This window comes from Muscardinus avellanarius (assembly GCF_963383645.1).
Source record: "Muscardinus avellanarius genome assembly, chromosome: 11".
Taxonomy (NCBI): domain Eukaryota; kingdom Metazoa; phylum Chordata; class Mammalia; order Rodentia; family Gliridae; genus Muscardinus; species Muscardinus avellanarius.
In genome coordinates this window covers 567,954-593,006 of record NC_137797.1, presented here as the reverse complement: position 1 = coordinate 593,006, position 25,053 = coordinate 567,954, and the positions used below count along the sequence as shown (strand labels likewise).

The window sequence follows — 25,053 nt, the reverse complement described above, 5'->3', positions numbered from 1 at the left end:
TTGGTATACCCCAGGCTCAGCAGCGGAAACTGCTTTTGTCCCCAGGAGAACTGGGCCTGGCCCCTGCGGAGTAAGCCTCCCAGTATGCTAAATAAAACAGCTGCTCCTCAGACCCGGTCTTCCTGCCCTCCTTCCGACTCCAACCGCTGACAGGGACCACACAGAGACCACAGCCCACTGTCGGGCGCTCAGGCGTCCTGGTAGTAGTTGTTGAAGTTGATGCGTAGCAGGAAGTCCTCCAGGTGGGGCTGGTAGCCACGGTTCACCAGCTTGGTCACCACTGTAGGGACAGCCAGCAGCTCAGGTTCCATCCCACCCCATGCCCAGCAGCACCCTGCTCTGCTGGAGGAGGGCTCACCTTTAAAGAGGAAGTGGGAGTAGTACTTGAAGGTGCTGTAGGACTGCTGCATGAGGGCAAAGTTGGGGTGCTCGGCACCCCGGGGACCGCCGGCTGGGCCCCAGGCCTGGGAGATGAGCTGGCTGCGGAACTTGAGCACCAGGCTGAAGATGCTGTGGATGATGTTCATGACAGGTGCCGCCTTCTCCGTCAGCAGGCCCCTAGAGGAGGGTGGCGCACTGGTGGGCTGCCGAGCTCCAGATGGGGCCAGGCGCCCGGTGCCCCTGCCTCACCTGAAGACGGCCTTATGCAGATATTCCGCGTGAGCTCGCTGGATCTCCTCCAGGTCGCCCACTGCAGCCAGCCGGGCCCTGAACTCACACCAGCTGACGTGCAGGATCTGGCTGGCAATGTAGCCCTGCGTGACCTTGACGAAGTGCTGCATCTCGTGCTTGAACAGCTGCAGCTGGCGGAACTGCACGGAGCCGGCCGCGTGGCTCACCAGGGCTGGCAGAGGGCAGAGTGTGAGCACGGCCCCGAGCCCGCGCGGGGTGGGCGCCTCCAGACAGACCTCACCTGTACGCTTGAGGTGGAAGCAGATGTCCTTGAGGGTCCACATCATGAGTTTCAGCTGCAGCAGGAAGGAGAAGATGCCGCTGTACTTGCTCAGGCAGCTCTCGGTGATGACGATGTTGAGGGGCCAGTCAACCTGCTCGAAAGGCCTGCTTAGCGCCTGACAGGCACAGGCCTCCCTCCGTCCCGCGGCAGCCACTGACCTTGTACCTGAGCTCCAGACAGCTCAGCACATCCGGGGCGTTGGGAGCAAACACCTCGGGCAGGTACTTGAGGGCAAAAGAGAGGTTGGCGGCGTGCGGGGTGTCCCCGTGCAGGCTGTACTGCAGGGCCTTGCTCAGGATGCAGTTGAGGACCAGTGGGTTGAGCAGCTCCCCGGGTGTCTGGCCAGCCCCGAGCTGAGGCAGGAAGGGACAGCTATCCCGAGGAGTCTGAAGCATGCGCCTGGCCCCTCGGATAGCCTCTCCCCATGCCCCAGCAGCAAGGCTACCATGCCACCAAGGACTGATGTTTGGGTGGCCAGCCAGTGCGGGCCATGCGCCAACACCAGCTTCCCCTCCCCTGGGCCTCTCCACCCCCACACCATGCCACCTTCTCAAAGAGCAGGTCACTGAGGGACTGGGCAAACTCCCCATCCTCCATCAGCAGGAAGTGCCGCAGCGCCTCGAAGTGCGCCTCCAGGTGCAGCTCCGCAAAGAAGTAGTCCACCACGGCCTTGTTCACCAAGGAGACACTGGGGGCGGAGTCAGCTGGTGTGGGCAGGCCAGGGACGGGGTGAGCCCAGGCCAGGGGTGGGGCGGGGCGGGCACTCACTGGGCTGCCAGCGGGGCTGTGAGGGCGCGCTTCATGAGCACGGGCAGAGTCAGCAGCTCACTGAGCTGCACCGCAGTCTCGTCCACAGCTGACTGGACCTGGAGGTCCACGGGGAAGGCAAAGGCCCGGGGCAGCATGTGGTGTACCAGGTGGGCTACCGGAGGCTCTGCTGCGGAGACAAAGGAGCTGTGGCTGCAGTGTGGGGGTACGCCGCCTGCACTCCTCCCTCCTCAGCCGCGCCACCTGCTCACACATGGACTCGTAGCTGTCTGGGTACTGCTCCAGCCGGTACAGCCTAGCTAGGCCTGCCAGGTAGGCCTGTTCCTCCTCCTGGCGCCGTGCCTCCACGTCCTCCTCACCAGAGCCTGGGCTGCCTGAAGCAGCTGTGTCTTCCTGAGAAGAGGCCAGCCTCAATCACTCCCCACCCAGCACGCTGCTCCCGGCCCCAGGCTGCATCCAAACTGACCTGTGAGCTCAGAGGCCCAGTAGGAGAGAGGTCCTCAGTGTCCCCAGTCTTCCCTGGGCCTAAGCAGACACAAATAAGCAGGAGGGGCCTTAGGGCCAAGGACCTGCTGAGGGCAGCAGGGACCAGCCAAGGCGGTCCCTCCGTGTCCCAGAGTGGTAGCTCAGTCCTGGCTAGCAGACAAGGGCCTCTGTCCTCCCCACAGCCTCCACCAACCTGGCTCCTCGGGGGCGCCATCTCCCAGAGTGCTGGACTCTGCCCCAGCTGAGGGTGAGGTCTGGAGGCTGCCCTCGCTGGGGCAGCAGATGGAAGTCTCCATGTCTGCAAGCGGCTGTGGCCCATGTTCCAAGACAGGCCTCTGTGCTTCCAGACCAAGGCCTGACTGGGACATGCCAGTGGGGCTCTGGTGGGGACTGGGAGGGGTGGACTCAGCTTCTGGCAAGAGCGCTCTCAGCAACACAGGGGTCTGAAGCCCAGAGGGAACCACTCCCGGCACATTCTCCCCAACCTGGATGCTGGCGTCTGACACATGTCCGTGGACGTTCCACCGTGGCCGGGCGGGAGCCACGTCCGACACGTTCTCCCCAACCCGGATGCTGGCGTCTGACACGTGTCCGTGGACGCTCCACCGTGGCCGGGCGGGAGCCACGTCCGACACGTTCTCCCCAACCCGGATGCTGGCGTCTGACACGTGTCCGTGGACGTTCCACCGTGGCCGGGCGGGAGCCACGTCCGACACGTTCTCCCCAACCCGGATGCTGGCGTCTGACACGTGTCCGTGGATGTTCCACCGTGGCCGGGAGGGAGCTACATCCGACACGTTCTCCCCAACCCGGATGCTGGCGTCTGACACGTGTCCGTGGACGCTCCACCGTGGCCGGGCGGGAGCCACGTCCGACACGTTCTCCCCAACCCGGATGCTGGCGTCTGACACGTGTCCGTGGATGCTCCACCGTGGCCGGGCGGGAGCCACGTCCGACACGTTCTCCCCAACCCGGATGCTGGCGTCTGACACGTGTCCGTGGACGTTCCACCGTGGCCGGGAGGGAGCCATTCCAGAAACATGAGGCTCTGTGGGAACGGCAGCACCGGCCCCATGTCCACAGTGCTGCTCTGTGGGCTGGCTACAGCCTTCCTCGAGAGGGACAGGGCCGGGGGGGTGGGCATGGCGAGGCAGCGCCGTCGGAATGTCCCCCCACAGCGGCTGCTCCTCCCTGTCCCAGCCACCCTCCACAGCCTGGGGAGGCCCTGGTAAAGGCAGGGCAGCCACAGCTGGCCTCAGGATGGTGCTGAAGTCATACTCCTCTGGCTGGGAGGGCCCCGTACTGGCTGCTGTGGGCGCCCCCTGGAGGCATTCGGGCGGCAGGTCTGAACTGATGGTCTGCAGCGCCTCCTCCAGGGGAGGGGTCTCGCTGATCCGTACAGGTTGCTCAGCCTCAGGACCCACAGGCAGGAAGTCCGTGACGCTGAAGTCAGCAGAGACTGGCCTAGCCCCTTCTACCTGTCTGACCCCGGAGCCACCGGCCCCGACGGCTGGAGACTCAGGGGGCGACGACGGTGCACTCGGCCTGCTTGGGCAATCCCAGGCAGCCGGGTGCTGTTCTGTGGGCTGGGAATTACAGCTGCAGCCTCCATCTGGGTGCTCAGAGCCTGCGGACACAACCTAAAATACAAGCGCACGCTGGACGCAGCCTGGCCTCGTGCTCCCTCCAGCCAGCCGACTGTCCCCACTCGGCTCTACAACTGTGGCCGATATCCAAGAGCAGGAAGGCGCGTCTCGCTGGGACCCTGCTCTAGCCTCACCTGGGGGTGTGCACTCGGGAGGACACCTAGCAGCTCCGGAGGCTGAGCCTCGGACAGATCTTTCAGCATCTCCTGAAATTCAAGCCAGTGTGATGAGAGGCAGCAGCTCTGTGGATGCCCGGCACGGCATCCCTCACCCCACAAGCCGCAGATCCCGTCTTCCCGCAAACTGAAGAAAGAGATGGGTCGTGTGCTGGGCTCGGCCGGAAGCCTGGCCACAGAAAGCGCACAAGCACAGGTCTGTGCGACTCGCTGTACAAAGGGGCAAGAGAGCTGGGGAGAGAGCGTGAAGGACGCTGGTCTGTACGCAGCCGCGGGCCTCGGTCACCCGGTGCCCAGCAAAGTGCTACCTCCTCACAGCTGCCATACCTGCACCCGCTTCTCATCCTCTAGAAGAAAACGAAGCCGTGCGCTTTCCAGCCGGTGCCTCTGGATCCTCCACAGTGCCCTTTGCTCCCGACGAGCTGCCTCTGCAGACAGCTTGCTATAGTGGTCAACCAGCGCCTGCCTGAAGTCACAGCCAGAGAAGACATGGTCACCACAGCTACTCCACACACACGTGTAACCCCAGTACTTGGAGGCTGAGACAGGAGGATCGCAGGTTTGCAGCCACCTTCAGCTACCTACTGAGGCCCTCTGCAACTTAGTGAGACCCTGTTTCAAAATAAAGAATTAGCCAGGCGTGGTAGCTCACACTTGTAATCCCAGCATCACACTTGTAATCCCAGCATTTGGGAGGCTGAGACAGAAGAATCGCAGTTCGCAGACAGCCTCAGCTACTTAGTGAGGCTCTTGCCTTTTTCAAAATAAAGAATAAAATGCGCTTGGGAGGCAGAGACAGGAGGATCACGCAGGTTCGAAGCCAGCCTCGCTGGCTTGAGAGACCCTGTTTCCAAATAAAAATATAAAATAAGTCTGGGAGTGTAGACTGGAGATAGAAGGGTTTCCAGAAACCCCAGTTCCACCAAAAAAATTAATGAATAAAATAAAGAATAAAAAATCGAGCTAGGGGTGTAGCTCAGAGGTAGAATGCCCCTGGGTTAAATTTCCAATACCACAAAATAATAAAAAATAGGGCTGGGGTGTAGCTCAGAGGTAGAATGCCCCTGGGTTAAATTTCCAATACCACAAAATAATTAAAAAATAGAGGCCGGGCGTGGTGGCGCACGCTTGTAATCCCCGCGCTTGGGAGGCAGAGACAGGAGGATCGCACAGGTTCGAAGCCAGCCACGCGTGCTGGCTTAGGAGACCCTGTTTCCAAATAAAAATGTAAAAATAGGTCTGGGAGTGTAGCCCGGAGGTAGAAGGGCTTCCCAGTACCACCAAAAAAAAAAAAAAAAGCCAGGCGTGGTGGCGCACGCTTGTAATCCCCGTGCTTGGGAGGCGGAGACAGGAGGATCGCGCAGGTTCAAAGCCAGCTGTGCTGGCGTAAGAGACCCTGTTTCAAAAATATAAAATAGGTCTGGGAGTGTAGCCCGGAGGAAGAAGGGCTTCCAGGAACCCCAGTACCACCAAAAAAAAGTAAAAAAAATAAATAAATAAATAAATAAATAAAGCCGGGCGTGGTGGCGCATGCTTGTAATCCCCACGCTTGGGAGGCAGAGACAGGAGGATCGCGCTGGTTCGGAGCCAGCCCCGCTGGCTTAAGAGACCCTGTTTCCAAATAAAAAATATAAAATAGGTCTGGGAGTGTAGCCCGTGGGAGTGTATCCCGGAGGTAGAAGGGCTTCCATGAACCCCAGTACCACCAAAAAAATTTAAAAAAATTAAAAAAAAAAAAAAATAGGGCTGGGGTGTAGCTCAGAGGTAGAATGTCCCTGGGTTCCATCATCGGTACCACAAAAAAAAAAAAAAAAAAAAAAAAAAGAGAGAGAAGAAAGAAAAGAAAAGAAAAAGAAATAGGGCTGGGGGTGTAGCTTGAAGGTAGAATGCCCCTGGGTTCCATTCCCAGTACTTCAAAATAAATAAATAAACAAACAAACAAACAGATAAATAAATTAATAGACCCGGAGTAGTGGTGCACACTTGTAATCCCAACATTTGAGAGGCTGAGACAGGAGGATCCAGGCTCTTGACAGCCTCAGCTACTTAGTGAGGCCCTTTGCAACTCCGTGAGACTCTGTTTCAAAATAAAGAATAAAAAATAGGGCTGGGGGTATAGCTCAGAGGTAGAATGCCCCTGGGTTCCATCCCTAAGTACTGCAAAATAAATAAACAAATAAATAAATATTTAAAACATAAAATAGAGCCGGGTGTGGTGGTGCGTGCTTGCAATCCCCGTGCTTGAGAGGCAGAGACAGGAGGATCGCACAGGTTCCAAGCCAGTCTCGCTAGCTTAAGACACCCTGTTTCCAAATTTAAAAAATATAAAAATAGGTCTGTGCGTGTAGCCCGGAGGTAGAAGGGCTTCCAGGAACCCCAGTACCACCAAAAATAGATAAACAAATAAATAAAAAATAAAATAGAACTGGGTATAGCTCAGAAGTATAACACCCTGGGTTTAATTCCCAGTACAACACATACAAAAAATTACTTAATTAAACAGAAGCCATTTAAAATTAAAATAGCTGGGCGTGGTGGCACATGCTTGTAATCCCAGCATTTGGGAGGCTGAGACAGGAGGATCACGGTTTGCAGACAGCCTCAGCTACTTGGTGAGGCTGTTTGCAACTCAGACCCTGTTTCAAAATAAAGAATCAAAAAGGCGCACCTCTGGTCTGATTTTAGACTGAGAGCTCCACCGCTGGCCAGCTAATAAAGGCTTCAATTGGCATATTAAAAAAAGAAAAAAGAAAAAGAAAAAATAGGGGTGAGGGTGTAGCTCAGAGATAGAATACCCCTGGATTCCATCCCCAGTACCTCAAAAATAGTTAAATAAAAATAAACAGGCCTGGGAGTGTAGCTTAGTGGCAAAGCACCTGCTTAGCATGCATGAGGCCCTCAATCCCCAGCACCGCAACACACTTATAAGCCCAACACTTGGGAAGCTGAGACAGGAGGATCACAGGTTGAAGCCAGTTCACGGTAACTTACCAAGCGAGAGATCCTGTCTCAAAACAAAAAAGTGAAAAGAGCCAGGTCTACGGCTCCGAGGTAGAACAGACACCACACAGCGCGCGGCACCAGCCGGCCCTGGCCAAAGCAACCATTCCAGACGGCTGAGGGTACCTTGACTGCTGCAGCTGAGGATGTGTGCTGGTTTGCATGCCAGCTGCAAGTCAGCCTTCCTAGCTCGAAAGATGCCTGTAACATTTCAGACTGAATGGACTGTGACCAGAAGATCAAACCAGTGCTGCAGAGCCCTGTCCGGCCTGTGCCAGTACCCACAGGAGCACCCACCTGGCCTTCCTCTCCAGCTCCTCCTCCAGGGCCTTCAACCTCTTCTCCTGGTCACGGAGCTCCTGGGCATAGCTCAAGCCGTCGTCCAGCTCCTCCTGTCTGGCTGCCAGGCGTCGCTAGACGACACACACAGCCTCAGTTGCTACCTCTGGACTCCGCGAGACCAAAGCCCGCAGAGCGGGCCGGCCACCCACCTCCTGGTCCTTCGCGAACCGCTCCTTCAGCCGCTGGAACTGCTCCCGCTTCCTGGCATCCGAGGCCATCTGTTCGGACATCTGCCTTTCTGCATTGGGGCGAGAGGCACAACCATAGGAGCCCAGCAAGGGCCCTGGAATGCGAAGGGAAGGTCTGGAGCTAGGCTCACCACTTAGTTCACTCAGGACTCTGGACGCTGCTTCCCGGGCTTGGGCAATCAATTCTTGTTTTGCAATTTCCATTCGTAATTCCTGGGGGGGAAAAGAAAAGAAAAAAAAAGAAACAAAGCATCTCAATTTTTAGTTCCTTTTAGTCCACGTAGGGTGGCCTGGCAAAGGGCTGGCCACCAGGAACACCCTGCTTTGGCTGTCGATATTAACCTGCACAGATTTGGGGTCAGCAGGCACAACGCTCTACCCACGGCCACTAAGACGTATGCAGCACCTAACCCCAGGCCGTGTGCCCACCCAGACGGGGACCAAGGAACTCAGGGCTCTCCCTGCTGCCTACCATGCTCCAAACCGGGAGGGGTCCCTGGTAATGGCACTGGCCACCACCGGTCCCTCCTAGAGCGCACCGATGGACTCGGCCTGCTCCAGGCACACGTCCCTTCTGAGCAAGAGGGCCTGCAGAGGCCACCGCGTGCAAGCACCTCAGGCCTGCTGCCTGGAGCTCAGCCAGGCAGGTCTGTCCACAGCCCTAGGGCCCCAGGAAGCAGCCTATTCAGAAAGCTCAGGGTTAAGGCTGAGCCGCCCAGACCTAGGAAAAGACAGCTGAACGCCTGTTCTGGGCATCAGACTCTAAGACATGCCTTCTATCTCCTCCCAGGCATGTGGCCAAGCCGACCCAACAGGACAGAGAGCACCATGAGGAAGCCACCCCACTGTGCACACTCCACACCCAGCCCCATCAGCCCAACACCCCAGCAGGAAGACAAAGGTCCAAAGAAAGCCCCCGGCCTGCACTGAAGCACCTTCTCCTCCTTGCTGATGGAGCTGTGGCGGGCAACCCTCTCCATCCGCCCAACATACACAGCACAGTCCTTCTCAATCTCCTTCAGCTCCTCCAGGGAAAAAATCACCGAGATGCGGGGAACGGGGATGTCGGACCAACAGAGGTAGTGCTGCCAAAGGGAAAGCTACAGTGAGCACCCAGCCCGGGCAAGGTGTGGCCAGGCACAGCCTACGTCCGCATGAGCTGAGGCTCTTCCGCTCCAACAATATCCCTGCAAGTCCAGGCATGAGGGCAACGTCACAGGGCTCACCACTGTGTCCCTATGAGATGCGGCTTCTGTCCACATGTGGGCCAAGGTTACCCTGGAGCAAAGGGACCCTTGGAAACAGCTGGGAAGACCCCAAGATCTGCCTCCTCTGTGGAGGCGCGCCCTAGGATATGCTCAGATGGCCTCCCTGGGCACACTGTGCCTCCCGCGGCCCTCCCCCAGGCACGAGCCCCTCGTCAGCTATGTGTGCAGCTGCCAGCCCTCACCCGGGGACAGCAGAGCCTCAGCAGGTTGATGGTCTTCCCACAGACATACACGTCATGGGCGATGTGCTTCAAGAACACTGGGACACAGTCCTCCACCTCTTTGGAAATGAGCACGTAGCCATGAGTCCAGTAAAACTTGTCTAAATGTGGGGACAGAACACATAAGTGGCCCTGACCCCAGGCCCTCGGGTATGGAGGCTCAGCCTAGCAGTCAGCAGCCACGTACCTCTGAAGCTGAGGTACTCATGGTTCACCTGGATCATGAACTCCCCATAAATGTCTCTGAAGACCCCACTGTATACCCAGTCATGAATGAACCTGCAGTGGACAACAGGGGTGCCGGGACAAGGAAGACGGTAAGGCGGGCGTGGCCACCCACCACATCCGCTCAGCTGGAGCCCGCCAAGCCTGCCCCAACCACATGCGGCCTCTGCAGCCCGCAAGTCTTGGACGAGAGGACACTCTCCAGCACTGGCTGGGCCGCACGCAGCCTGCCCGCCCCAGGGGAGCGCAGGCACTGACCGTGTGTAGGGCTCACAGCTGGCCTTCAGCAGGGACAGCAGCACAGGGTAGTGCTCGTTGCTGCAGTTACCCAGGGCCTCCTGGTAGAGGTAGGACAGCAGCTTCACTCCCTGCAGGTGTGAGGGAGGCAGGCTGAGCACAGACCCAGGGTGCCCCCCTCCCTCCACACTCAGCACAGATGCACAACTCACGGTGGGGAACGCCATCCCAGGCTCTCCGCTGCTCCCCGGGAGTGCCATGCCAACCCCGCACAGCTCAGCCAGGTACCTAGACCCAGAAGCAGGACGAGTTGTTAACGACCAGGGCTCAGGATCCCCGGGCCAGCCTCAGATCCCATGACGGGGATCAGGACCCCAGAGCAGGCTCAGACCAGCTGAGCACAATTCCTGCCCATCTTAAAGCTCTCCACCCTGTGCCCTATGCATCTGCCCCACACCACGGGCACGCCCACATCTACCACTCGGCCACCTCCCTACTCCGTCCCGAGGCTCCCAGGATCCCCACCAACCTTCCCTCCCACCTGCTGCAGCCGTGCTCCATGAGGCGCCCTCCAGGCCCCACCCCACTGCCCTGGGCAGCTCTCGGCTTCCATTCACTTGGCCTCTGTGCCATGGCTCCTTGGCACCTGGACCCGCCCTCCACGCAGCTCCTGGACTCCCCTCGGCCCAGCCTCTCGTCCACTAACAGGCCAGTGACCCCGGTGTGCTCCTTAGGTGGGAGCCCCCAGGCCCAGGCATGGGTGGTGTGGGCAGACAGCAGGCGGCACATGGCGCTGGCACCAGGGACCTGCCATGCAAGTGGCCACACTCACCTTGCAACGCGGCTCGTGGGCCTCCCTGCCAGGGCAAGCCGACTCCCCTCCACCAAGCCCACGCTGAGGCTCACCTGAGCTGCCGGCCCAGTTTCCTGAAGAGAAAGCCGATGGTGAGGAGGCTCAGGGTAGGCGGGGTGGCGAGGACACAGGCCCGGTAGTACTGCAGGTACCGCCGCAGGCCGCTGGTGAAGGCCTGTGGAAGGAAGCCGGAGAAGCAGCTGTGGGGGCCTGACCAAGCTCAAGAGCAGCGGCCAATGGCCAGCCCACCGTCGCCGGCACGCGAGTGCATGCTAACCCGCAGGCAGCAAGGCTGCCTCACAGCAAGGCACAGCACACCCTGCCCAGCCAGGTCACTCACCAGCTCCGCTGGAACCACCAGCCAGTCACACGGCAGGTGGCCAGAACAAACGTGTCCCTCAGAAGCCACCTGTCTGGCCAGCAGCCAGACGCTATGGGAACTACGGCCGCCTCTGAAAAGTTCTCCATGTTCACGGCCGCGGGACCAGCTCTTGCGCACAGCTCCAGCACTTGCTGGTCTGCTGTCCCAGCGCCAGCCCCCACCTGCCCTCACTGTCTGCTGCCTTGTCTGCACCTTTCCCTCCCGCGCAGCTGTGCCTGGACCCCATGGCCCTGCCCACACACCAGCCAGCTGTAAATGTTCCAGTAAAATAGCAGTTCTCAGAGGCCAACCTGAGACTTGGCTCAGAACCCTGGCACTTCCAACACCAACCCATCAAAATGAGTCCCGCCCTGCTGGCGCTCCATAGGCTCTGGAGGGTGTGGGGAACAGGGGCTCGTGCCCCACTACTCACTGCTCCCCTGCCCCTCCCAGGCCCCAAATGTTGGCTGTACCTAGATCCCGCTATTCCTTGGACCAAGATGTCTACCCCAGGATCCCAGTGCAGTGACGGATGCGGTGAAATATTATTGCCAGTCATTCCACTCCTAAGAAGGCTGGGGTCAGTGGTCCTGGAATAAGACCTCTAAGAGCCTCTTTCTCAGAATCAGGTACAAGTTATGCCTAGCGTGAGGCTCTGAGTTTGATCCTCATTACTGGGGGGGAAAAAAACAACCAAGCAAAGCTGCAGAGCTCGAGGCATACCTGAAACACGAGGCCCTTGCTGCAGGAGGGGGAGCCCAGCACCGGCTGCAGAGAGAAGCGGCTCAGGCGTGTGTAGTAGGTCCCATACTCAGCCACCTCCGAGAGGAGGCTGCTGATGCTCTCAGGAGATGCGCCCGACACGTGGACACCGCGTTCCACCACGAAGGCCTGAGCTGGCTACGGGGAGAGGAAGGGTCGTGGCAGCCAGGCACCCAGACCCCAGTGTGCTGCCATCTCCGTCCACGGGCACGACCAGCAGTGCCCAGAGTCCCAGGCCAACAACACAAACACAGAGCACCAAGAGCCAAAGGCAAAGGCCGGGAGCACGCCCAGTGTCCACTCCTGGGTGCTTATCACACACACAAGCAGCATGAAATTCTCACTACAGCCAGGCGGGTACTGTAGTTACACTTGTAATCCCAGTCACGAGCGGCTGAAACGGGAGGGGTACAGGTTTGAAGCCCGCCTCGGCAGCTTAGTGAGGCCCTATTTCCAAATAAGAAATAAAATCAGATTGAGGGTATGACTTAGAGATAGAATGGCTCTGGATTCCAGTCCCAGTACAAAAAAAAATTGGGTTAGGGCTGGCTGCATAGCTCAGAGGTAGAATGCCCCCTGGGCCGGGCGTGGTGGTGCATGCTTGTCATCCCAGCATTCAGGAGGCTGAGACTAGAGGATCACGGTTCGCGGACAGCCTCAGCTGCTTAGTGAGGCCCTCTGCAACTTAATGAGACTCTGTTTCAAAATAAAGAATAAAACATAGGGCAGGGGCTATAGATCAGAGGTCGAATGCCCCTGGGTTCCATCCCCAGACCAGAAAGGAAAAAAAAAAAAAAAAAAAAAACCCTTTGGTTCAATCTCCAGTATAAATAAATAAATAAATAAATAAGAATTTAAAAAGCTGGGCAGAGTGGTCCACCTTGTAATCCTAGTACTTTAGAGGCTGAGACAAGAGGGATCTTGGGTTCAAGGACAGTCTCAGCAGTACTGATACTCTAACCAACCAAACGTGACCCTGTTTCCAAGCAAAAATAAAACAGGGCTGGGGGTGTAGCTTGAAGGTATAATGCCCCTGGGTTCAATCCCCAGCACTAGAAAGAAAGAAAGAAAGAAAGAAAGAAAGAAAGAAAGAAAGAAAGAAAGAGAGAAAGAGAGAGAGAGAGAGAGAAAGAAAGAAAGAAAGAAAGAAAGAAAGAAAGAAAGAAAGAGAAAGGAAGGAAAGAAAGAAAAGGAAGGAAGGAAGGAGGCAGGCTAACAGGTTCGAAGCCAACCTCAGCAATTTAGTGAGACCGTTTCCAATAAAAAATAGGGCTGGGGGTGTAGCTTGAAGGTATAATGTCCCTGGGTTCAATCCCCAGCACCAGAAAGAAAGAAAGAAAGAAAGAAAGAAAGAAAGAAAGAAAGAAAGAAAGAAGAGAGAGAGAAAGGAAAGAAAGAAAGAAAGAAAGAAAGAAGAGAGAGAAAGGAAAGAAAGAAAGAAAGAAGAAAGAGAGAGAGAAAGGAAAGAAAGAAAGAAAGAAAGAAAGAAAGAAAGGAAGGAAGGAAGGAAGGAAGGAGGCTAACAGGTTCGAAGCCAACCTCAGCAATTTAGTGAGACCGTTTCCAATAAAGAATAGGCTGGGGGTGTGGCTGGGAGGTAGAAGGCCTGGGCTGGGCCGAATCCCCAGTGACAAACAAAGCAATAGTCGCGTAAATGATGTGTGGCTGCGTGAGGACAGCCATGCGGCCAAGGGAACCACACGCAGACTCAGACAGACATCACAGACTGATCTCCAACAAGGTGCCAGTGCCAAGACCATTCCTCACAAGACAGCGGCCTTTCCCAGGGCATTCGACCTCCAAGCTACATCCCACCCCACCCTATTTTATTTTGAAATAGGGTCTTGCTAACTTACTGAGGCTCAAAGCTCCTCAATCCTCAATCCTTAAACTGGCCTCAATCCTCCTGTCTCAGCCTCCCAAGCAATAGGATCACAGGCATGGGCCACCACACCGGCTTTGCTCCACTTTTAAAAGGGTGTTAATACATCGAAAGGATTTGTTGTATTTGAAGGATGTACTTTGAAAGCTGTTAACCCACACCGTAGAACTTAAACAGGAGGATCATGGCTGTAACCGCAGCCTACAGAGGTGACCCCCACCACCTACTGCACTGGACCTCACCGGACCCCTTCAAGTGTCTGAATATGCCTGGCAGCGAGAGGCCTGTCACCACGAGGCTGGGCCCGAGACACCAGTGAGCCTTCTCACCTGACAGAGGGAGAAAGTGGCCGACACCACCCCAAGCAAGACATTGAGCGAGTCCTTCACCAGCTCACGCTCCTCCACCAGCACAGGCCTCGGGGTCTGCAGAAGGCCGCCGCTGAGCGCCTGCAGCTCGTCTTGGCGGAGCCTGCAGAACCTGTCGAAGGCATCCCTTCCCGCCTCGGTGAGGTAGGGCTCCTCTCTGTGGCCAGGGGGGCTGTGTGCGAGAAAAGAAAGGGCTCTGAGCAGAGGCTGCAGACAGCCCGGTACCCCTCCAGAGCAGACACCAGCAAAGGCAGGAGCCTCAACACCAACGCTAAGACACGTGGCCTGCTGTGAACGCCAGCCAGCGACAGCCTCCCTGTGACCTGCAGTCAACTCTGTCAGGTACCGCCCTGGTAGAACACCTGTGGTCCTCAGGATGGCAACACACTTCACAAACTACTGTTACGTTAAATCACAAACACATCCGGGTATGGTGGCGCACACTTGTAATCCCAGTACTTGGGAGGCTGAGACAGGAGGATTGCAGGTTCGAGGCTAGCCTCAGCTACTTAGTGAAGCTCTCTGCAACGTAGACTCTGCAACATAGTGAGAAAATGAAGAATAAAAATAGGACTACGAGTGTAGCTCAGTGGTAAAATGCCTCTGGGTTCAACCTCTAGTACAAAAAGAAGGGTTTTAGTTTGCAAGAAGGAAAGGTCCTATACATTTATGTAACAGGTGAATATACTGAGCGCCACAGGACTGCACACTTGGAAAAGGTGAAGGGAGAGGGCATGATGGTGCATGCCTGTCATTCCAGTACTTGCGAGGCTGATTCAGGAGGACCACTGGTTCACTACCAGCCTCAGCAGTCAGTGAGGCTCTCTGCAACTCAGTGAGACCTTGTTTCAAAATAAAACATAAAATAGGCCAGGAATGGTGGTGCAGGCTTGTTTCAAAATAACGAATAAAAAATCGGGCTATGGCTGGGTGTGGTAGCAGAGGCTTGTAATCCCTGCGCTTGGGAGGCAGAGACAGGAGGATCGCGCAGGTTCAAAGCCAGCCATGCTGGCTTAAGAGACCCTGTTTCCAAATAAAAAAGTATGAAATAGATCTGGGAGTGTAGCCTGGAGGTAGAAGAGTTTGCAGGAACCCCAGTACCACCAAAAAAAAAAAATCGGGCTGTGTAGCTCAGAGGTAGAATGCCCCTGGGTTCAATCCCCAGCACCACAAAAATAAATAAATAAATAAATAAATAAATAAATAAATAAATAAATAAATAAATATGGCCAGTCATGGTGGCACACGCTTGTAATCCCCGCGCTTGGGAGGCGGAGACAGGAGGTTCGCGCAGGTTCGAAGCCAGCCTCACTGGCTTAAGAGACCCTGTTTCCAAATAAAAATATAAAATAGGTGTCTGGGAGTGTAGCCCAGAGGTAGAAGGGTTTCCAGAAAACCCCAGTACCACCAAAAAAAATAACACACACACACACACACACACACACACACGAATAAAATTGGGCTAGGCGTGGTGGCGCAAACTTCTAATCTCAGTACTTGGCAGGCTGAGACAGGAGGATCGTGTGGGTTAGAAGCCAGCCTCAGCTACTTAGTGAGGCTCTCAGCAACTTAGTGAGACTCTGTTTCCAAATAAAATATAAAATAAATCTGGGAGGCCTGGCGTGGTGGCGCAAGCCTGTAATCCCCGCGCTTGGGAGGCAGAGACAGGAGGATCGCACAGGTTTGAAGCCAGCCGCGCTGGCTTAAGAGACCCTGTTTCCAAAAATAAAAAAGTATAAAATAGGTCTGGGAGTGTAGCCCAGAGATAGAAGGGCTCCCAGGAACCCCAGTACCACCAAATAAATAAGTAAATAAATAAATCTGGGAGTGTAGCCTGGTAGAAAGCCCCTGCGTTCCATCCCCAGTACCACCAAAAAAAAAAAGAAAACAGGCCTAGAGGTAGAATGTTCCTGGGTTCCACACACACACACACACACACACGCACACACACACACACACACACACACACACCCATAAAATAAGGCTGCGGTGTAGCTCAGAGACAGGATGTATCTAGATTCAATTGTCAGCATCACAACCACACAAAAAAGATGAACATAGGAATTTCTATTACATATATTCTACAACTCCTCCAAAAAAACATGGATAGACACAATAAAAACCCCACTACCAGCTGGGCGTGGTGGCGCACGCTTGTAATCCCAGCATTCGGGAGGCTGAGACAGGAGGATCGCAGTTCGTGGCCAGCCTCAGCTACTTAGTGAGGCCCTCTCCAACTCAGTGAGACCCTGTTTCAAAATAAAGAATAAAAACTAGGGCTGGGGGTAGAGCTCGAAGGTAGAATGCCGCTGGGTTCCATCCCAAGTACCACACACACACACACACACACACACACACACACCAAAAAAAAAACAAAAAAAAAAAAACACTACTTTCTGAAACAAAACAGGCAAGTGGAGCTAGTGAAAGGCAGCTCAGCACCAGCAGATGCCAGTAAGTTTGCAAACAGAGGGTACGCTGTGGGAGCTTGTACAAGGTCCTTTTTTTTTTTTTTTTTTTTTTTTGCAGTACTGGGGATTAAACTCAGAAGCAATCTACTGCCAAGCTATACCCCCAGCCCTTTTTATTCTTTATTATGAAACAGGGTCTCACTGAGTTGCGGAGGGCCTCACTAAGTAGCTGAGACTAGCCAAGAACCTGGTACACTTCTGTCTCAGCCTCCCAAGTACTGGGATTACAAGCGTGCCACCACCCCGGCTCACAAGACACACTTTGTAGAACAAGCACTATACGTGTCCACCTACACTACACCCTCATCTCACTGCACACCCGCCCACCTAACGAACAACCTCCCCCAAACAGCACATACCTCACCGCCACTCCACACAAAACTTCACCATCCCTGTACCCTCCCCTCCTCCCCGCACGTCCTCACCCTCACTACACGCTGGGCTGGGGGTGTAGCTCGGAGGTAGAATGCCCATTTTCAATCCCCAGTAACACACACACACACCACACACCCAATACAAGCCAGGTATGGTGACACGTGTGTAATCCCAGTACTTGGAAGACTTAGAAGGATCGCTGGTTCAAGGACAGCCTCAACAACTTTGTAAGACTCTCCACAACTTAGTGAAACCCTGTTTCAAAATAATAAAAATAAATGCCAGGTATGGTGGCGCCCGCTTGTAATCCTAGCATTTGGGAGACTGAGCAAGAGGATCAAGGTTCACGGACAGCCTCAGCTACTTAATGAAGCCCTCTACAACTTAGTGAGACCCTGATTCAAAAATAAAGGATAAGCCGGGCGTGGTGGCGCACGCTTGTAATCCCTGCGCTTGGGAGGCTGAGACAGGAGGATCGCACGGGTTCGACGCCAGCCTCAGCTACTTAGTGAGGCTCTCAGCAACTTAGTGAGACCCTGTTTCCAAATAAAATATGAAATAGGTCTGGAAGCATAGCCCAGAGGTAGAAAAGCCCCTGGCTTTCAACCCCCGTACCACCAAATAAATAAAGGAAGGAAGGACGGACAGATGGATGGATAGCTGGGCCAGGCGTGGTGGCACATGCTTGTAATCCCTGCGCTTGGGAGGCGGAAACAGGAGGATCACACAGGTTCGAAGCCAGCCGCACTGGCGTAAGAGACCCTGTTTCCAAATAAAAATATAAAAAATAGGTCTGGGTGTGTAGCCTGGAGGTAAAAGGGTTCCATCCCCAGTAGCACCAAAAAAAAAAAAAAAAGGAAGCATGGTCCTCGGTGCAGCAGGTTCAGCGGGGCCCTTAGGCAACGGCGGCCTCAGGAGCCCTCTGACCTCATCAATGGGCCAACAGCTGAATGGACCCCTGAAGGCAGGGCCTGGTGGAGTAGCAGACCTCGCCCTACAAGGGTGTCCGCAGCCCTCCCCTCTCTGCTTCCGCTGCCTTGGGCGGAGCGCTTTCCTCGGCCACCCCCTCCGACATGTTCAGGCCCAGAACTTCAGTCTGAGGCTGAGCCCAAATGAGCTTTCCCTCCTGCCAGCTGCTCTCCTCAGGTGTTTTGGTCACAGTGCTGAAAAGCTAACCACACCGGATTCCACAGGTCCAGAGAACGCACAAGTGAGAGCACTTCCCAGATGGCGATGCACACGGAGAGAACAGCTGTTCCCGCCCTGGCAGGCCCAGCCCAGCCCAGCAGCCTGGCAGCAAGCGGGCAGGGCCCAGCAGGAGTGGGTGGGCGGCCCCACGGGTCTCCAGCAAGGGGAGGACGCGCTCTCACCTGGTGGAGACACAGCCCGGCTGGGCAGCAGCTCCATTAGCCACCTGCTCAGAGCTCGCCACAGAAACGCTCTTTCTTTTGCGGTACCAGGGATGGAATTCAGGGAAATGTGCCTCTGAACTCCACCCCCAGCCCTGTTTTTTAGTCTTTTTAGTTTTTTTTTGTTGTTGTTTTTGTTTTTTTGGGTTTTTTTGCGGGTCTGGGGATGGAACCCAGAGGCATTTGACCTCCGAGCTACACCCCCTGCCCTATTTTTTATTCTTTATTTTGAAACCGGGTCTCACTGAGTTGCGGAGAGCCTCACTAAGTAGCTGAGGTTGTCCGCGAACCGCGATCCTCCGGTCTCAGCCTCCCGAATGCCGGGATTACAAGCGTGCGCCACCACGCCCGGCTGTCTTTTTAGTTTTGAAACAGGGTCTCACTGAGTTGCAAATGGCCTTGCTAAATAGCTGAAATCCTCCAGTCTCAGCCTCCTGAATGCTGGGATTACAGGCGTGCGCCACCATGCCCGGCTTCTCTACAGAAATTTAAGCTCAAGTGGCACCAAAAGACCTGCACGGCCAGGCACTGCGGCGCCAAGGACAGGTATGAAGAGCGCTCCGTGACCAAATGTTTGAGAAACGCGTGTCCTCGACACCCACTCTGGGACTTTGAAAGGATACCACAAACTGTCTTGACAGGTCCTAAAGGAGGAGCTCTGGATCCGGAAAACCCGAGAGTGAGCGGCCCCTTCAACCGGGGAGAAACTGCCAGTGCCTGTGGACCCCCCCAAGCAGCGCCCTCCCAGGATTCCTGCCACGGAAGCTCCTGCGTCAGCTCCCACCCCCAGGGGCCGGGCTGCCCTCAGCTACCCGGCCAGCAGTCGGTATTCAGGGTGTCTTGGCTACTCTGCCTGGGAAGTGCGATCTGCAGAGATTACTGGCTCTGTGGAGACCCCACCCGCTCACATCTCTTGCCCCCCAGGACTCAATGTTGTATCCCAGCCTGAAGGAAACTTCTGCCCCAACCCCAACACAGCTGCTTCTAGAGACCACCACCTGGGGTCAGTAGTAAGCAACCCCCACAGCGCCCAACGTGAGCTGACATGGCAGGGGTGGACAGGACCCGCCTCAGTCGGAAGGAAAAGGCAGACTCACGCACCAGCTGACGAGCTCCCAGCACCGTGACCTGCTGGGCTCATAGGTGAGTGCAGCTTCCCACAGGTCCACATCGGGGGTCACGCTCGGTTCAGACTGGGAATCAGGAGTCAAGTTGGATGCAGACTGGAACCCTTCATCCTCCCACTGGTCCAGACTCTGAGGGACCTACAGACCACAGGAAAAAGTCAACCACCCGTCAGGCCACGACGCGTCCAGGAACGTTATCCATGCGCTTCCATGTGCTCACTAGAGAGACAGACACAGTGGGAAGTTTCTAAAGTTTCTTCTACTTTTCTCAAACACATATACACTATATAAGACCCCTTCTCACAAGTCACTGAAAGAATTAAAACAATCCAGTAAGGCTATCAGTTTCCATTTTTACATAACACACTGTCTCAATATAACATGCAATGAAACAACTCTGACCTGGAGACTCCATTTTGGAGAAATCAGCAAAAAAAAAAAAAACCATAGTAAACACAGAAAATTATATGTACACCAAGATACTGGCTGCAGCATTATGCATGGAAATAATCTAAACATCCTAGATAAGGAAATGACTGTGTGTGTATATATGTGTGTGTGCGTGCGTGCGTGTGTGTGTGTGTTTCACTGAAGATTAAACAGAGACATTTTTTTTTTTTTTTTTTTGCAGGTCTGGAGATGGAACCCAGAGGCATTTGACCTCCGAGCTACACCCCCCTGCCCTATTTTTTATTCTTTATTTTGAAACCGGGTCTCACTGAGTTGTAAAGGGCCCCACTAAGTAGCTGAGGCTGTCCGCGAACCGCGATCCTCCGGTCTCAGCCTCCCAAATGCTGGGATTACAAGCGTGCACCACCACACCCGGCTGCATATTTTTTCTAAGATACACCCCCAGCCCAATTTTTTATTTTGAAACAGATCTTGCTAAGTTGCTGAGACTAGCCTCAAAGCTGCAATCCTCCTGTCTCTCAAGTACCTATGGGATTACAGGTGCGCACCACCACGCCCAACCAGTGTGTCTTTGTGTGTGTGTGTGTGTGTGTGTGTGTGTGTGTGTGTGTGTGTGTGTTGGAGATGGAACCCAGGGGCATTCGACCTCCAGGCCACACCCCCTGTTTTTTATTCTTTATTTTAAACAGGGCATCACTAAGTTGCAGAGGCTGTCCGCAAATCGTGATCCTCCTGTCTCAGCCTCCCAAATGCTGGGATTATAAGCGTGCGCCATCACGCCCGGCTCGGTGTGTTATTTTAATGACATTTATGAGACAATAAAATGCAAGTCAATCATGATTTACTCTATAACTGGGAAAAAGTCCCCATATTATAAAGGGCAGTATACCAAACTGCATGTATACCATGAATGAATATTTTTGCCACATGTGGCTCCTGAGTACTTAAAATAAGGCTTATGCAACTGAGAAACAGAATATCTTGTTTTGTTTCGTTTGCAGTGCTAGGGATTAAATCCAGGTGCATTCTACCTCCAAGCTACACCCCTAGCCCAATTGTTTATACTTTATTCTTAATTTTTTTTTTTTTTTTTTTGGTGGTACTGGGGTTCCTGGAAGCCCTTCTACCTCCGGGCTACACTCCCAGACCTATTTTATTTTTTGGAAACAGGGTCTCCTAAGCCAGCGCGGCTAGCTTCAAACCTGCGGGATCTTCCTGTCTCCGCCTCCCAAGTGCGGGGATGACAAGCGTGTGCCACCACGCCCGGCATTATTCTTAATTTTGAAACAGGGTCTCACTGAGTTGTGGAGGGCCTCATTAGGTAGCTGAGGCTGTCCGCGAACTGCGATCCTCCAGTCTCAGCCTCTCGAATGCTGGGATTACAAGCGTGCGCCACCACACCCGGCTTATACTTTATTTTGAAACAGGGTCTCACTAAGTAGCTGAGGCTGGCCTCAAACCTGGATCATCCTGTCTCAGCCTCCCAAGTACTGCGATTACAAATGTGTACCACCACTCCCAGCTCTTATTTTATTACTTATGTATTATTTTGCAGGTCTGAGGATGGAACCCAGTGGCATTTGACCTCCGAGCTACAGCCCTTGCCTTATTTTTTATTCTTCTTCTTCTTCTTCTTTTTTTTTTTTTTTTTTTGGTGGTACTGGGGTTACTGGAAACCCTTTTACCTCTGGGCTACACTCCCAGACACCTATTTTTTATATTTTTATTTGGAAACAGGGTCTCTTAAGCCAGCGAGGCTGGCTCTGAACCTGCACGATCCTCCTGTCTCTGCCTCCCAAGCGCTGGGATTACAAGTGTGCTCCACCACACACAGCTATTTTTTATTCTTTATTGTGAAACAGGGTCTCACAAAATCTCAGCCTCACTAAGTAGCTGAGGCTGTCCGCAAACCGGGATTCTTCTGTCTCAGCCTCCCAAATTGCTAGGATTACAAGCATGAGCCACCACGCCTGGCTTTTATTTTAATTAATCTAAATTTTTTTTCTGGTAGTAGATGTTGAACCCTGGAGCATTCTACCTCCAAACTAAACCACCTATCCCTTTATTTGTTTATTTAAAACAGGGTCAGCTGGGCGTGGTGGCACACACTTGTAATCCCCGCGCTTGGGAGGCTGAGACAGGAGGATCGCACAGGTTCGAAGCCAGCCTCAGCTACTTAGTGAGGCTCTCAGCAACTTAGGGAGACCCTGTTTCCAAATAAAATATAAAATAGGTCTGGGAGTATAACCCAGAGGTAGAAAGCCCCTGGGTTCCACCCCCAGTACCACACACACACACACACACACACACACAAATGGGGTCCCACTAAGTTGCTGAGGTTGCCTTTGAATATGCGATCCTCCTTTCTCAGCCTTCCAAGTACTGGGATTACAACCGTGCCCCATCACACCCGGCTAATTAGTCTGATTCCGCCCCCACCCCAACTGGGGATTGAACCCGGGGGCACTCTACCTCCAAGCTACACTCCCAGCCCAATTTTATTCTTTATTTTGAAACATGGTCTCACTAAGTTGTGGAGGGCCTCACTAAGCAGCTGAATTGGCAACCTGCAATCCTCCTGCCTTGGCCTCTCACACACTGGGACTACAAGCATACACCACCATGCCCAGCTAAGCGGAATGGAAATAACAGATCTAGAGGACAAAAGGAGTGACTTAACAGCATGGGCTTTAGGTAAAGACGGACAGCAGCCATGCTGCCCACGAGAATGGGCTCCGCAGCCCTCTCCAGCAGCTCTGCCTTATACAGCCCAGGCACCTAGGACCTACATGCGAACGGCGCCGTCTCTACCATGACAAAAGGAAGGTCAAGCCAGGCATGGTGGCACACATCTGTAACTCCAGCAACTTTGGAGGCTGAGGCAGGAGAATCACAGGTTTAAAACCAACCTCAAACTTAGGGTGAAGCCGGGTATGGTGGTCCACATTTGTAATTCCATTACCTGGGAGTCTGAGACAGAAGGATCAGAGTTCACCAGCCTCAGCTCCTTAGTAAGGCACTCTGCAGCTTAGTAAGACCCTGTTTCAAAATAAAAAGAATAAAGAAATAGGGCTGGGGGTATAGCTAAGAGGTAGAATGCTCCTGGATTCAATCCCAGTGCCGAAAAAAACCAAAAAAAAACTAGGGAGACCCTGCCTCAAAATAAGAAATAATTAGGGCTGGGGTTGGGCGTGGTGGCACACACCTGTAATCCCAATACTTGGAATCTGAGGCAAGACGATTGTAGTTCAATGATAGCCTAAACAAGGCAAAACTCTCATCCACCTAGCAAGACCATTTCAAAACCAAAAAATAAAAAGGTCTATGGGATGCCGGGCATGGTGGAAAAGCTTGAAATCCCAGCATTTGGGAAGCTGAAACAGGGAGGGGAGGATCCAGGTTCGCAGATGTGATGCCCTTTGCAACTCAGTGAAACTGTTTCAAAAAGAGAATAAGCCGGGGTGGTGGTGCATGCTTATAATCCCAGCATTCGGGACAGGGGCACTGAGGTTCACAGGCAGCCTCAGCTACTCAGTGAGGCCCTTTGCAACTCAGTGAGACCCTGTTTCAAAATAAAGAATAAAAAATAGGGCTGGGATTGTAACTCGGAGGTAGAGTGCCCCTGGGTTCCATCTCCAGTGCCGCTAAAAAAGGTCTGTGGGTGTAACACGGAGGTAGAATGCCCCTGGGTGCAATCTGCAGTACCACAAAAAGGGGGGTGTGGCTCAGTGGTAAAGGGTCGGTAGGTTCTCTCCAGTACCACACAAGCGCTGGGCGTGATGGCACATGCCTGTATTCCCAGTGCTTGGGAGGCTGAGGAAGGATTGCAGGTTTGCAGCTAGCCCCAGCAATTTAGCAAAATCTGTTTCCGAATACGAAACGAAATAGGGCCGGGGGTGTAACCTGGAGGTAGAAGGCTCTTGGGTTCAATCTCCAGCAACACACACACACACACACACACACACACACACACACACACGGGAAAAAAGGTAAAAAGAGAAAAAGTGAGAAACTGAGAGGTAAGAGATTGGTTAAAAGAAGGCATTTTCCACACCCTTGGAGGGCCGAGCAAAGGGAGACGACCATCACCTTTATGGCCAGTCCAGAGAGCTCTGCACTGTCTGGCACTGGGGGCAGGTCCAGTCGCACATCCACGTCCCGAGTGCGGCTATGCACAAGGGCTCCAAAGAGCGAGGCCCGGGTGTCTCTGTCAAACCTGTCCCCGCAAGGGTCCCCGAAGGGCAAGAGCCCCACGGTGGGGAGGCCGGCGCCCGGGGCGGCCTCCATCGCCTGCAGCGTGCTCCGGATCATGCGGTCACGCAGACACTCCTCCCTGGAAAGCAGAGACCGGACGTCCCTCTCGAGCGCGCTCAGGTCGCAGCAGTCGTAGCCGCCGTAGGGCACGTTTCTGCCCGCATGCTTGTTGTTAAGGAAGTAGTCGCGCTTTCTCCGCAGCACCTGCGGGGGCCCGCTCCCCGCCAGCTGGACCAGGAGGTCCAGGACCGACGCCAGCTCCGCCAGCGGGCGGCGAGGGCCCGCCTCCAGCCCCTCCAGCAGCGCCTCCAGGCGCTCGGCCTCCGGGCGCAGGCCGCCCACCCGCAGGTCGAAGGACAACAGGAGGATCTTGTTCCTCGCGGGGAGCCTCGACAGGCCGGGCTGCAGCTGCTGCGTGTCCTCTTGGAAAAGGCTCGTGAAAAGGGCATCGTAGGCCACCTTCCTGAGGCGCCGCTTCGCCCTCCTGCGACTCACGCCGCGCTGGCCGGGGCGAGCCCGGGCGGCGGGCAAGAGGGCCTCGCACAGCTCGTCGAACAGCTGGGTGATGCTGGCCATGCCCCCAGGGCCTGCGGTCCCGCGGCGCCACCTCCAGGGGCACGGGCGCCCAGCCGCGCGCGCCTCTTCGGGGCCACCCCGAGGGCCGGGAGCCTGGGGCGCCGCAGGCTGGCCCGCCGCCGCTTCACCCGAGCCGCCGAGCCGCGCGCTCCCGCCGCGTGACGTCACCGACGCCCGACGCTCGGCGCCGGGCCGGCGCGCCGGAAGTGCGTCATCCGAGCCCGCCCCGCCGGGCGTGCCCGCCGCGCCCTGCCTCCGCCCTGGGGCAGCCGGGGCGCGCAGCCCGAGGCTCTACTCGGTTCAAAGCAGCGGAGCCGGGCGGGCGGCGCGCGCCTGTCTTTGATCCCCGTACTCGGGAGGCCGAGCCGGGAGGATTGCAGGTTCCATAGCCTCAACAACATAGCGAGACTTAGGCAGACCCTGTTTCCAAACAAACTGCGTGTGTAGCCCGGAGGGAGACCGCGCCTGAGTTCAATCCCCAGGACCATTAAAAACACAGGATGCAGCCGCGCACGCTTGTCATCCCCGCGCTTGGGAGGCTGAGACAGGAGGATCGCGAAGGTTCGAAACCAGCCTCGCTGGCTCAAGAAACCTTGTTTCTAAATAAAAATGTAAAATGGGTCTGGGAGTGTAGCCCGGAGGTAGAAGGGTTTCCAGGAACCCCAGTGCCACCAGGATGCGGCCGAGCGTGG

General features: G+C 54.9%; 1 protein-coding gene across 1 annotated transcript; it reads right to left on the bottom strand.

Annotated features, from left to right (window-relative positions):
* Positions 1-188: 188 nt before the first annotated feature.
* Positions 189-24,361, bottom strand: TUBGCP6 (tubulin gamma complex component 6; the record flags this gene model as incomplete). Its single annotated transcript, XM_080706623.1, has 25 exons — positions 189-280; positions 359-558; positions 631-844; positions 914-1,046; positions 1,114-1,308; positions 1,502-1,643; positions 1,724-1,892; positions 1,975-2,116; positions 2,190-2,277; positions 2,390-3,849; positions 3,990-4,061; positions 4,359-4,497; positions 7,329-7,444; positions 7,523-7,611; positions 7,693-7,774; positions 8,497-8,646; positions 9,012-9,151; positions 9,238-9,329; positions 9,534-9,643; positions 9,725-9,800; positions 10,419-10,540; positions 11,450-11,626; positions 13,700-13,910; positions 19,095-19,258; positions 23,621-24,361. The coding sequence occupies 25 exons, from the start codon at positions 24,359-24,361 to the stop codon at positions 189-191; spliced, it is 5,316 nt and encodes a 1,771-aa protein (XP_080562749.1).
* Positions 24,362-25,053: the final 692 nt, after the last annotated feature.